Below are 14,434 nucleotides of genomic sequence, written 5' to 3'. Positions count from 1 at the left end.
CTTCACAAAAAGCTGGCAGCTGTGCCAGATGTTCAAGCCTTTGTTCAGGCTCTGGTTAGAATTAAGCCTGTTTACAAACCTTTGACTCCTCCTTGGAGTCTCAATTTAGTTCTTTCAGTTCTTCAGGGGGTTCCGTTTGAACCCTTACATTCCGTTGATATTAAGTTATTATCTTGGAAAGTTTTGTTTTTAGTTGCAATTTCTTCTGCTAGAAGAGTTTCAGAATTATCTGCTCTGCAGTGTTCTCCTCCTTATCTGGTGTTCCATGCAGATAAGGTGGTTTTACGTACTAAACCTGGGTTTCTTCCAAAAGTTGTTTCTAACAAAAACATTAACCAGGAGATTATCGTACCTTCTCTGTGTCCGAAACCAGTTTCAAAGAAGGAACGTTTGTTGCACAATTTGGATGTTGTTCGCGCTCTAAAATTCTATTTAGATGCTACAAAGGATTTTAGACAAACATCTTCCTTGTTTGTTGTTTATTCCGGTAAAAGGAGAGGTCAAAAAGCAACTTCTACCTCTCTCTCTTTTTGGATTAAAAGCATCATCAGATTGGCTTACGAGACTGCCGGACGGCAGCCTCCCGAAAGAATCACAGCTCATTCCACTAGGGCTGTGGCTTCCACATGGGCCTTCAAGAACGAGGCTTCTGTTGATCAGATATGTAGGGCAGCGACTTGGTCTTCACTGCACACTTTTACCAAATTTTACAAGTTTGATACTTTTGCTTCTTCTGAGGCTATTTTTGGGAGAAAGGTTTTGCAAACCGTGGTGCCTTCCATTTAGGTGACCTGATTTGCTCCCTCCCTTCATCCGTGTCCTAAAGCTTTGGTATTGGTTCCCACAAGTAAGGATGACGCCGTGGACCGGACACACCTATGTTGGAGAAAACAGAATTTATGTTTACCTGATAAATTACTTTCTCCAACGGTGTGTCCGGTCCACGGCCCGCCCTGGTTTTTTTAATCAGGTCTGATAATTTATTTTCTTTAACTACAGTCACCACGGTACCATATGGTTTCTCCTATGCAAATATTCCTCCTTAACGTCGGTCGAATGACTGGGGTAGGCGGAGCCTAGGAGGGATCATGTGACCAGCTTTGCTGGGCTCTTTGCCATTTCCTGTTGGGGAAGAGAATATCCCACAAGTAAGGATGACGCCGTGGACCGGACACACCGTTGGAGAAAGTAATTTATCAGGTAAACATAAATTCTGTTTTTAGCTAGGTAGTTATTAAATAGTTAATAACTATTTAGTAACTATTCTACCTAGTTAAAATAAATACAAATTTGCCTGTAAAATAAAAATAAACCCTAAGCTAGCTACAATGTAACTATTAGTTATATTGTAGCTAGCTTAGGGTTTATTTTATAGGTAAGTATTTAGTTTTAAATAGGAATAATTTTAGTTAATGATAGGAATTTTATTTAGATTTCTTTTAATTATATTTAAGTTAGGGGGTGTTAGGGTTAGACTTAGATTTAGTGGTTAATAACTTTAGTATAGTGGCGGCGACGTTGGGGGTGGCAGATTAGGGGTTAATAAATGTAGGTAGGTGTCGGCGATGTTAGGGACGGCAGATTAGGTGTTAATAAATGTAGGTAGGTGTCGGCGATGTTAGGGACGGCAGATTAGGTGTTAATAAATGTAGGTAGGTGTCGGCAATGTTAGGGACGGCAGATTAGGGGTTAATAATATTTAACTAATGTTTGCGAGGCGGGAGTGCGGCGGTTTTAGGGGTTAATATATTTATTATAGTGGTGGCGATGTCCAGTTCGGCAGATTAGGGGTTAAAAAAATTAGATTAGTGTTTGTGATGCGGGAGGGCCTCGGTTTAGGGGTTAATAGGTAGTTTATGGGTTTTAGTGTACTTTTTAGTACTTAAGAGTTTTATGCTACGGCGTTGTAGTGTAAAACTCTTAACTACTGACTTTAAAATGCGGTACCAGTCTTGACAGGAGAGGGTTTACCGCTCACTTTTTGGCAGACTCATATGCAAGTCTCATTGAAAAAAGAGGATACGCAATTTACATAAGTGGATTTGCGTTATTTCCAAGTTTGGCCAAAAAAGTGAGCGGTGAGCCTGTAACTTCAAGACTCGTAATACCAGCGGGCGTTTAAAAGCAGCGTTAGGACCGGCCAACGCTGCTTTTTAAACCTAACGCAAAACTCGTAATCTAGGTGTAAGAAAGGTGTATGTGTGATTTCTTCTGTTATGTGTGATCAGTCCACGGGTCATCATTACTTCTGGGATATAACTCCTCCCCAACAGGAAATGCAAGAGGATTCACCCAGCAGAGCTGCATATAGCTCCTCCCCTCTACGTCAGTCCCAGTCATTCTCTTGCACCCAACGACTAGATAGGATGTGTGAGAGGACTATGGTGATTATACTTAGTTTTTATGACTTCAATCAAAAGTTTGTTATTTTAAAATAGCACCGGAGCGTGTTATTACTTCTCTGGCAGAGTTTGAGGAAGAATCTGTCAGAGTTTTTTACTATGATTTTAACCGGAGTAGTTAAGATCATATTGCTGTTCTCGGCCATCTGAGGGAGGTAAAGGCTTCAGATCAGGGGACAGCGGGCAGAGGAATCTGCATTGAGGTATGTAGCAGTTTTTATTTTCTGAATGGAATTGATGAGAAAATCCTGCCATACCGTTAAAATGACATGTATGTATACACTTCAGTATTCTGGGGATGGTATTTCACCGGAACTACTCTGTTAAAGGTCACTAATCCTTTTTAATAACTATTTATCATGTTAAACGTTTTTGCTGGAATGTAGAATCGTTTACATTGCTGAGGTACTGTGTGAATAAATATTTGGGCATTATTTTCCACTTGGCAGTTTTTTTGCTTTATTTGTGACAGTTTCGTTTCTCTTCACTGCTGTGTGGGAGAGGGAGGGGCCGTTTTGGCGCTCTTTGCTACGCATCAAAAAATACCAGTCAGTTACTTTTAATTTTCCTGCATGATCCGGTTCATCTCTGATAGATCTCAGGGGTCTTCAAACTTCTTTGAAGGGAGGTAAATTCTCTCAGCAGAGCTGTGAGAATTCTTATAGTGACTGTGAATAAAAACGTTGCTTTGTATTTTTTATGTCAAATTTAATTATTGTTATTTTACTAATGGGAACAAACCTTTGCTAAAAGTTTTGTTGTTTTAAAGTTTGATGCTATAACTGTTTTTCAGTTCACTATTTCAACTGTCATTTAATCGTTAGTACCTCTTTGAGGCACAGTACGTTTTTTGCTAAAAAAGATTATAACCAAGTTGTAAGTTTTTTGCTAGTGTGTTAAACATGTCTGACTCAGAGGAAGATATCTGTGTCATTTGTTCCAATGCCAAGGTGGAGCCCAATAGAAATTTATGTACTAACTGTATTGATGCTACTTTAAATAAAAGTCAATCTGTACAATGTGAACAAATTTCACCAAACAGCGAGGGGAGAGTTATGCCGACTAACTCGCCTCACGCGGCAGTACCTGCATCTCCCGCCCGGGAGGTGCGTGATATTTTGGCGCCTAGTACATCTGGGCGGCCATTACAGATAACATTACAAGATATGGCTACTGTTATGACTGAAGTTTTGTCTAAATTACCAGAACTAAGAGGCAAGCGTGATCACTCTGGGGTGAGAACAGAGTGCGCTGACAATGCTAGGGCCATGTCTGATACTGCGTCACAGCTCGCAGAGCATGAGGACGGAGAGCTTCATTCTGTGGGTGACGGTTCTGATCCAAACAGATTGGACTCAGATATTTCAAATTTTAAATTTAAATTGGAGAACCTCCGTGTATTACTAGGGGAGGTCTTAGCAGCTCTCAACGATTGTAACACCGTTGCAATACCAGAGAAACTGTGTAGGTTGGATAAATACTTTGCGGTACCGGCGAGTACTGACGTTTTTCCTATACCTAAGAGACTAACTGAAATTGTTACTAAGGAGTGGGATAGACCCGGTGTGCCGTTCTCACCCCCTCCAATATTTAGAAAGATGTTTCCAATAGACGCCACCACTCGGGACTTATGGCAAACGGTCCCCAAGGTGGAGGGAGCAGTTTCTACTTTAGCTAAGCGTACCACTATCCCGGTGGAGGATAGCTGTGCTTTCTCAGATCCAATGGATAAAAAATTAGAGGGTTACCTTAAGAAAATGTTTGTTCAACAAGGTTTTATATTACAACCCCTTGCATGTATCGCGCCGATTACGGCTGCGGCAGCATTTTGGATTGAGTCGCTTGAAGAGAACCTTAGTTCATCTACGCTAGACGACATTACGGACAGGCTTAGAGTCCTTAAACTAGCTAATTCCTTCATTTCGGAGGCCGTAGTACATTTAACCAAACTTACGGCTAAGAACTCAGGATTCGCCATACAGGCACGTAGGGCGCTGTGGCTAAAATCCTGGTCAGCTGATGTTACTTCTAAGTCCAAATTACTTAATATACCTTTCAAGGGGCAGTCTTTATTTGGGCCCGGTTTGAAAGAGATTATCGCTGACATTACAGGAGGTAAGGGCCACGCCCTACCTCAAGACAAAGCCAAAGCTAAGGCTAGACAGTCTAATTTTCGTCCCTTTCGGAACTTTAAAACAGGAGCAGCATCAACCTCCACTGCACCAAAACAGGAAGGAGCTGTTGCTCGTTACAGGCAAGGCTGGAAGCCTAACCAGTCCTGGAACAAGAGCAAGCAGGCCAGGAAACCTGCTGCTGCCCCAAAGACAGCATGAACCAAGAGCCCCCGATCCGGGACCGGATCTAGTGGGGGGCAGACTCTCTCTCTTCGCCCAGGCCTGGGCAAGAGATGTTCAGGATCCCTGGGCTCTAGAGATCATATCGCAGGGATACCTTCTAGACTTCAAATTATCTCCCCCAAGAGGGAGATTTCATCTGTCAAGGTTGTCAACAAACCAGATAAAGAAAGAAGCGTTTCTACGCTGCGTACAAGATCTGTTATTAATGGGAGTGATCCATCCGGTTCCGCGGTCGGAACAAGGACAAAGGTTCTACTCAAACCTGTTTGTGGTTCCCAAAAAAGAGGGAACTTTCAGGCCAATCTTAGATTTAAAGACTCTAAACAAATTCCTAAGAGTTCCATCGTTCAAAATGGAAACTATTCGGACAATCTTACCCATGATCCAAGAGGGTCAGTACATGACCACAGTGGATTTAAAGGATGCTTACCTTCACATACCGATCCACAAAGATCATCACCGGTATCTAAGGTTTGCCTTCTTAGACAGGCACTACCAGTTTGTAGCTCTTCCATTCGGATTGGCTACGGCTCCAAGAATCTTCACAAAGGTTCTGGGTGCCCTTCTAGCGGTACTAAGACCGCGAGGGATTTCGGTAGCTCCGTACCTAGACGACATTCTAATTCAAGCTTCAAGCTTTCAAACTGCCAAGTCTCATACAGAGTTAGTTCTGGCATTTCTAAGGTCGCATGGATGGAAAGTGAACGAAAAGAAGAGTTCTCTCTTTCCTCTCACAAGAGTTCCATTCTTGGGGACTCTTATAGATTCTGTAGAAATGAAGATTTACCTGACAGAAGACAGGTTAACAAAGCTTCAAAATGCATGCCGCGTCCTTCATTCCATTCAACACCCGTCAGTAGCTCAATGCATGGAGGTGATCGGCTTAATGGTAGCGGCAATGGACATAGTACCTTTTGCACGCCTACACCTCAGACCGCTGCAATTATGCATGCTAAGTCAGTGGAATGGGGATTACTCAGATTTGTCCCCTACTCTGAATCTGAATCAAGAGACCAGAAATTCTCTTCTATGGTGGCTTTATCGGCCACACCTGTCCAGGGGGATGCCATTCAGCAGGCCAGACTGGACAATTGTAACAACAGACGCCAGCCTACTAGGTTGGGGCGCTGTCTGGAATTCTCTGAAGGCTCAGGGACTATGGAATCAGGAGGAGAGTCTCCTTCCAATAAACATTCTGGAATTGAGAGCAGTGCTCAATGCCCTTCTGGCTTGGCCCCAGTTAACATCTCGGGGGTTCATCAGGTTTCAGTCGGACAACATCACGACTGTAGCTTACATCAACCATCAGGGAGGGACAAGAAGCTCCCTAGCAATGATGGAAGTATCAAAGATAATTCGCTGGGCAGAGTCTCACTCTTGCCACCTGTCAGCAATCCACATCCCGGGAGTGGAGAACTGGGAGGCGGATTTCTTGAGTCGCCAGACTTTTCATCCGGGGGAGTGGGAACTTCATCCGGAGGTCTTTGCCCAAATACTTCGACGTTGGGGCAAACCAGAGATAGATCTCATGGCGTCTCGCCAGAACGCCAAACTTCCTCGCTACGGGTCCAGATCCAGGGATCCGGGAGCAGTTCTGATAGATGCTTTGACAGCACCTTGGAACTTCAGGATGGCTTATGTGTTTCCACCCTTCCCGCTGCTTCCTCGATTGATTGCCAAAATCAAACAGGAGAGAGCATCAGTAATTCTAATAGCACCTGCATGGCCACGCAGGACTTGGTATGCAGATCTAGTGGACATGTCATCCTGTCCGCCTTGGTCTCTACCTCTAAGACAGGACCTTCTGATACAGGGTCCATTCAAACATCAAAATCTAACTTCTCTGAAGCTGACTGCTTGGAAATTGAACGCTTGATTTTATCAAAACGTGGTTTTTCTGAGTCGGTTATTGATACCCTAATTCAGGCTAGGAAGCCTGTTACCAGAAGGATTTACCATAAAATATGGCGGAAATACCTATACTGGTGCGAATCCAAAGGTTACTCCTGGAGTAAGGTTAGGATCGCTAGGATACTGTCTTTTCTACAAGAAGGTTTAGAAAAGGGTTTATCAGCTAGTTCATTAAAGGGACAGATTTCAGCTCTGTCCATCTTGTTACACAGACGTCTGTCAGAAAATCCAGACGTCCAGTCCTTTTGTCAGGCTTTAGCTAGGATCAAGCCTGTGTTTAAAGCTGTTGCTCCACCATGGAGTTTAAACTTAGTTCTTAACGTTTTACAGGGTGTTCCGTTTGAACCCCTTCATTCCATTGATATAAAAATGTTATCTTGGAAAGTTCTGTTTTTAATGGCTATTTCCTCGGCTCGAAGAGTCTCTGAGTTATCAGCCTTACATTGTGATTCCCCTTATCTGATTTTTCACTCAGACAAGGTAGTTCTGCGTACTAAACCTGGGTTCTTACCTAAGGTAGTCACTAACAGGAACATCAATCAAGAGATTGTTGTCCCATCCTTGTGTCCAAATCCTTCTTCAAAGAAGGAACGTCTTTTACACAATCTGGATGTAGTTCGTGCCCTCAAGTTCTACTTGCAGGCAACTAAAGATCTTCGCCAAACTTCTTCCTTGTTTGTCGTTTACTCTGGACAGAGGAGAGGTCAAAAAGCTTCTGCTACCTCTCTCTCTTTTTGGCTTCGTAGCATAATACGTTTAGCCTATGAGACTGCTGGACAGCAGCCTCCTGAAAGAATTACAGCTCACTCCACTAGAGCTGTGGCTTCCACTTGGGCCTTTAAGAATGAGGCCTCTGTTGAACAGATTTGCAAGGCTGCAACTTGGTCTTCACTTCATACTTTTTCCAAATTTTACAAATTTGACACTTTTGCTTCTTCGGAGGCTATTTTTGGGAGAAAGGTTCTTCAGGCAGTGGTTCCTTCTGTATAATGAGCCTGCCTTTCCCTCCCGTCATCCGTGTACTTTTGCTTTGGTATTGGTATCCCAGAAGTAATGATGACCCGTGGACTGATCACACATAACAGAAGAAAACATAATTTATGCTTACCTGATAAATTCCTTTCTTCTGTTGTGTGATCAGTCCACGGCCCGCCCTGTTTTTAAGGCAGGTAAATATCTTTTAAATTATACTCCAGTCACCACTTCACCCTTGGTTACTCCTTTCTCGTTGATTCTTGGTCGAATGACTGGGACTGACGTAGAGGGGAGGAGCTATATGCAGCTCTGCTGGGTGAATCCTCTTGCATTTCCTGTTGGGGAGGAGTTATATCCCAGAAGTAATGATGACCCGTGGACTGATCACACAACAGAAGAAAGGAATTTATCAGGTAAGCATAAATTATGTTTTTTATCTTTTATACACACACATTAGTGCATATATACATTATCTCCCAGAAATACTGGTGGTCTGGGCTTTCTAGAATTAAAGCAGTGCATAAAGCTCATTTACATGCGGCCTTTAAGCAGTACCTGTGAATCACTGATATAGACAGATCTGAATTAAACCTGTTATGGTTTTCTATGTTATAGGCACAGCATCTAGTCATTTTAAACATTTTTGCACAATGTAAGTGAATCTACATTCTTTCCTCCCCCCCAGGGGAAAATAACGATTGGAAGAAGGCAGACTCTGCCTGGACTAAAATACAAGAAGAAAATGTAATTCCTCGGGAGAGGACATTAAGGTTGTTGTCAGATATCTTTAAGAGGAATAGTCAAGAAGTGCCCTTTGAAGTTCCAGAGGTATTGTTGTTATTTTTGTATGGGTTTTTTTGGAGGGAAGGTATTTGGCTCTCACCATATTGCTCTTCTGATGTTGTGGTGTGTTTTTTTTTTTTTTTTTTCTTCAAATAAAATAAAGAAAGAAAAGTTTATATAAAATGTATATACAGATTGATTCCATTCTTGTAGCATACACAGAAGCTGACTCATGTCTGTTCATGCACCTTTACTGGAATATAAATTTCCACAACTGGCCCTGAAGACCTGCTAATCTCAATAATATTCCTTAGCATGTTTAAAGGGACATTTGTACTATTGCATATGAAAGAGTACTATTTCACATGTCAAAATAGTTTTTGCCTGAATAAAATATTAAGTGAAAGCTGAAATTGGTGCTAATACTGCAAAATTGATTTCTTTCATGTAATTAGCAAGAGTCCATGAGCTAGTGACGTATGGGATATACATTCCTACCAGGAGGGGCAAAGTTTCCCAAACCTCAAAATGCCTATAAATACACCCCTCACCACACCCACAATTCAGTTTTACAAACTTTGCCTCCTATGGAGGTGGTGAAGTAAGTTTGTGCTAGATTCTACGTTGATATGCGCTCCGCAGCAGGTTGGAGCCCGGTTTTCATCTCAGCGTGCAGTGAATGTCAGAGGGATGTGAGGAGAGTATTGCCTATTTGAATGCAGTGATCTCCTTCTACGGGGTCTATTTCATAGGTTCTCTGTTATCGGTCGTAGAGATTCATCTCTTACCTCCCTTTTCAGATCGACTATATACTCTTATTTATATACCATTACCTCTGCTGATTTTCGTTTCAGTACTGGTTTGGCTTTCTACAAACATGTAGATGAGTGTCCTGGGGTAAGTAAATCTTATTTTCTGTGACACTCTAAGCTATGGTTGGGCACTTTTTTAATAAAGTTCTAAATATATGTATTCAAACATTTATTTGCCTTGACTCAGGATGTTCAACATTCCTTATTTTCAGACAGTCAGTTTCATATTTGGGATAATGCATTTGAATCAATCTCTTAAAATTTGACTCTTTTTTCCCTGTGGGCTGTTAGGCTCGCGGGGGCTGAAAATGATTCATTTTATTGCGTCATTCTTGGCGCGGACTTTTTTGGCGCAAAAAATCTTTTCTGTTTCCGGCGTCATACGTGTCACCGGAAGTTGCGTCATTTTTTGACATCCTTTTGCGCCAAAAATGTCGGCGTTCCGGATGTGGCGTCATTTTTGGCGCCAAAAAGCATTTAGGCGCCAAATAATGTGGGCGTCTTATTTGGCGCTAAAAAATATGGGCGTCGCTTTTGTCTCCACATTATTTCAGTCTCATTTTTTCTTTGCTTCTGGTTACTAGAAGCTTGTTTATTGGCATTTTTTCCCATTCCTGAAACTGTCATTTAAGGAATTTGATCAATTTTGCTTTATATGTTGTTTTTTCTCTTACATATTGCAAGATGTCTCACGTTGCATCTGAGTCAGAAGATACTTCAGGAAAATCGCTGTCTAGTGCTGGAACTACCAAAGCTAAGTGTATCTGCTGTAAACTTTTGGTAGCTATTCCTCCGGCTGTTGTTTGTATTAATTGTCATGACAAACTTGTTAAAGCAGATAATATTTCCTTTAGTAATGTACCATTGCCTGTTGCAGTTCCCTCAACATCTAAGGTGCAGAATGTTCCTGATAACATAAGAGATTTTGTTTCTGAATCCATCAAGAAGGCTATGTCTGTTATTTCTCCTTCTAGTAAACATAAAAAATCTTTTAAAACTTCTCTCTCTACAGATGAATTTTTAGATGAACATCATCATTCTGATTCTGATGACTCTTCTGGTTCAGAGGATTCTGTCTCAGAGATTGATGCTGATAAATCTTCATATTTATTTAAAATGGAATTTATTCGTTCTTTACTTAAAGAACTACTAATTGCTTTAGAAATAGAGGATTCTGGTCCTCTTGATACTAATTCTAAACGTTTAGATAAGGTATTTAAATCTCCTGTGGTTATTCCAGAAGTTTTTCCTGTTCCTAATACTATTTCTGAAGTAATTTCCAGAGAATGGGATAAATTGGGTAATTCATTTACTCCTTCTAAACTTCTAAACGTTTTAAGCAATTATATCCTGTGCCGTCTGACAGATTAGAATTTTGGGACAAAATCCCTAAAGTTGATGGGGCTATTTCTACCCTTGCTAAACGTACTACTATTCCTACGTCAGATGGTACTTCGTTTAAGGATCCTTTAGATAGGAAAATTGAATCCTTTCTAAGAAAAGCTTATCTGTGTTCAGGTAATCTTCTTAGACCTGCTATATCATTGGCTGATGTTGCTGCAGCCTCAACTTTTTGGTTGGAGACTTTAGCGCAACAAGTAACAGATCATGATTCTCATAATATTATTATTCTTCTTCAGCATGCTAATAATTTTATCTGTGATGCCATTTTTGATATTATCAGAGTTGATGTCAGGTTTATGTCTCTAGCTATTTTAGCTAGAAGAGCTTTATGGCTTAAGACTTGGAATGCTGATATGGCTTCTAAATCAACTCTACTTTCCATTTCTTTCCAGGGTAACAAATTATTTGGTTCTCAGTTGGATTCTATTATCTCAACTGTTACTGGTGGGAAAGGAACTTTTTTACCACAGGATAAAAAATCTAAGGGTAAAAACAGGGCCAACAATCGTTTTCGTTCCTTTCGTTTCAACAAAGAACAAAAGCCTGATCCTTCATCCTCAGGAGCAGTTTCAGTTTGGAAACCATCTTCAGTCTGGAATAAATCCAAGCCTTCTAGAAAGGCAAAGCCTGCTTCTAAGTCCACATGCTCAGCTGGTAGGGGGCAGGTTACGTTTTTTCAAAGAAATTTTGCATCAATTCTGTTCACAATCTTTGGATTCAGAACATTGTTTCAGAAGGGTACAGAATTGGTTTCAAGATGAGACCTCCTGCAAAGAGATTTTTTCTTTCCCGTGTCCCAGTAAATCCAGTGAAAGCTCAAGCATTTCTGAATTGTGTTTCAGATCTAGAGTTGGCTGGAGTAATTATGCCAGTTCCAGTTCCGGAACAGGGGATGGGGTTTTATTCGAATCTCTTCATTGTACCAAAGAAGGAGAATTCCTTCAGACCAGTTCTGGATCTAAAAATATTGAATCGTTATGTAAGGATACCAACGTTCAAAATGGTAACTGTAAGGACTATCTTGCCTTTTGTTCAGCAAGGGCATTATATGTCCACAATAGATTTACAGGATGCATATCTGCATATTCCGATTCATCCAGATCATTATCAGTTCCTGAGATTCTCTTTTCTGGACAAGCATTACCAGTTTGTGGCTCTGCCGTTTGGCCTAGCTACAGCTCCAAGAATTTTTACAAAGGTTCTCGGTGCCCTTCTGCCTGTAATCAGAGAACAGGGTATTGTGGTATTTCCTTATTTGGACGATATCTTGGTACTTGCTCAGTCTTTACATTTAGCAGAATCTCATACGAATCGACTTGTGTTGTTTCTTCAAGATCATGGTTGGAGGATCAATTCACCAAAAAGTTCATTGATTCCTCAGACAAGGGTAACCTTTCTGGGTTTCCAGATAGATTCAGTGTCCATGACTCTGTCTTTAACAGACAAGAGACGTCTAAAATTGATTTCAGCTTGTCGAAACCTTCAGTCACAATCATTCCCTTCGGTAGCCTTATGCATGGAAATTCTAGGTCTTATGACTGCTGCATCGGACGCGATCCCCTTTGCTTGTTTTCACATGCGACCTCTTCAGCTCTGTATGCTGAATCAATGGTGCAAGGATTACACAAAGATATCTCAATTAATATCTTTAAAACCGATTGTACGACACTCTCTAACGTGGTGGACAGATCACCATCGTTTAATTCAGGGGGCTTCTTTTGTGCTTCCGACCTGCACTGTAATTTCAACAGATACAAGTCTCTCAGGTTGGGTAGCTGTGTGGGGATCTTTGACGGCACAAGGAGTTTGGTAATCTCAGGAGGTGAGATTACCGATCAATATTTTGGAACTCCATGCAATTTTCAGAGCTCTTCAGTCTTGGCCTCTTCTGAAGAGAGAATCGTTCATTTGTTTTCAGACAGACAATGTCACAACGGTGGCATACATCAATCATCAAGGAGGGACTCACAGTCCTCTGGCTATGAAAGAAGTATCTCGAATTCTGGTTTGGGCGGAATCCAGCTCCTGTCTAATCTCTGCGGTTCATATCCCAGGTATAGACAATTGGGAAGCGGATTATCTCAGTCGCCAAACGTTGCATCCGGGCGAATGGTCTCTTCACCCAGAGGTATTTCTTCAGATTGTTCAAATGTGGGAGCTTCCAGAAATAGATCTGATGGCGTCTCATCTAAACAAGAAACTTCCCAGGTATCTGTCCAGATCCCGGGATCCTCAGGCGGAAGCAGTGGATGCATTATCACTTCCTTGGAAGTATCATCCTGCTTATATCTTTCCGCCTCTAGTTCTTCTTCCAAGAGTAATCTCCAAGATTCTGAAGGAATGCTCGTTTGTTCTGCTGGTAGCTCCGGCGTGGCCTCACAGGTTTTGGTATGCGGATCTTGTCCGGATGGCCTCTTGCCATCCGTGGACTCTTCCGCTACGACCAGACCTTCTGTCGCAAGGTCCTTTTTTCCATCAGGATCTCAAATCCTTAAATTTAAAGGTATGGAGATTGAACGCTTGATTCTTGGTCAAAGAGGTTTCTCTGACTCTGTGATTAATACTATGTTACAGGCTCGTAAATCTGTATCCAGAGAGATATATTATAGAGTCTGGAAGACTTATATTTCTTGGTGTCTTTCTCATAATTTTTCTTGGCATTCTTTTAGAATTCCGAGAATTTTACAGTTTCTTCAGGATGGTTTAGATAAAGGTTTATCCGCAAGTTCTTTGAAAGGACAAATCTCTGCTCTTTCTGTTCTTTTTCACAGAAAGATTGCTAATCTTCCTGATATTCATTGTTTTGTACAAGCTTTGGTTCGTATAAAACCTGTCATTAAGTCAATTTCTCCTCCTTGGAGTTTGAATTTGGTTCTGGGGGCTCTTCAAGCTCCTCCGTTTGAACCTATGCATTCATTGGACATTAAATTACTTTCTTGGAGGGGGGCGGAGCCAACTGCCAACACAGCAAGACGTGTGCATGGGGAGCTCCCAGCTTTAATCCCTAATATAGGGGGCTATCTGATAAATATTGGCTATTCATCTTTATAGATGCCTGTATAAACTTAAACTTTAACAGGGAACATTGAGGAGGTTGAAAATTTCAACTTACTGCCACGTTACTTATAATCAGTAACGCCACGTGCATCTGCAAAATGGAGATCTCCTATCTTACAGTGTTGGAGCTGCTGACAGGATTCGAGGAGGCTATGCAGGCTGGATTTGACAACTTGGTGATGTGCATTAGAGATATTACCAAGCATGAAGTGCCTAGTCCCACGGAGGGGCCTGAGGAGGCGACCCGACCCACACGACAAAAGATTTCAACTTGTCGGGCTATTCCGCTAAGTAAGAGCAGCTGCAGCTCAGCCTACCTACCGGAACCGTGCGCTCAGAAAAAACATCTCTACTCTTCACCAGTGAGGTCTCCGGAGGCTGCTGCTGCTGATCACCTGGAACGAGATATGTGCCTGCAGAGAGGATGCCACATGGCAGATCCCCCATCTGTGCGGCCCTGCACAACTGTAATCCAACTTCGAATTTATGCAGCCCAAACCTCACCTGACTCAACTATCAGTCTGCTGCCGCTATGTGAAGCTCAATCGATTACGGCACAGATAGATATCATACCTAGAGAGGCAAGCAGCAGCTCTCAGATTGGGCAAAGTGGCCACCGGAGCAGCATTGCAAGACTGACAAGGCAGGCCCCCGCGACTCAAAAGTCATCTAACAGGACAGAACTCACGATCTGTCGTCAGGAACAAGTTTCAGGCCCGAGAAGTGCTCTCTA

The 14,434-nt window shown here is 41.9% G+C and overlaps 1 protein-coding gene across 1 annotated transcript in view; it reads left to right on the top strand.

Annotated features, from left to right (window-relative positions):
• LOC128643463 (leucine-rich PPR motif-containing protein, mitochondrial-like) overlaps positions 1–13,773 on the top strand; it is a 52,605-nt gene extending 38,832 nt beyond the window's left edge. Inside the window, exons 4-5 of the mRNA XM_053696311.1 lie at positions 8,331–8,513; positions 13,724–13,773. Coding sequence (XP_053552286.1) covers positions 8,331–8,513; positions 13,724–13,773 — 233 coding nt within the window. The remainder of the gene's footprint in view (positions 1–8,330; positions 8,514–13,723) is intronic.
• The last annotated feature ends 661 nt before the right edge of the window (positions 13,774–14,434 follow it).

The sequence above is a fragment of the Bombina bombina genome, unplaced genomic scaffold, assembly GCF_027579735.1.
Source record: "Bombina bombina isolate aBomBom1 unplaced genomic scaffold, aBomBom1.pri scaffold_1236, whole genome shotgun sequence".
In the NCBI taxonomy this organism is placed as follows: Eukaryota; Metazoa; Chordata; class Amphibia; order Anura; family Bombinatoridae; genus Bombina; species Bombina bombina.
This window is presented reverse-complemented; position numbering and strand designations above follow the sequence as displayed.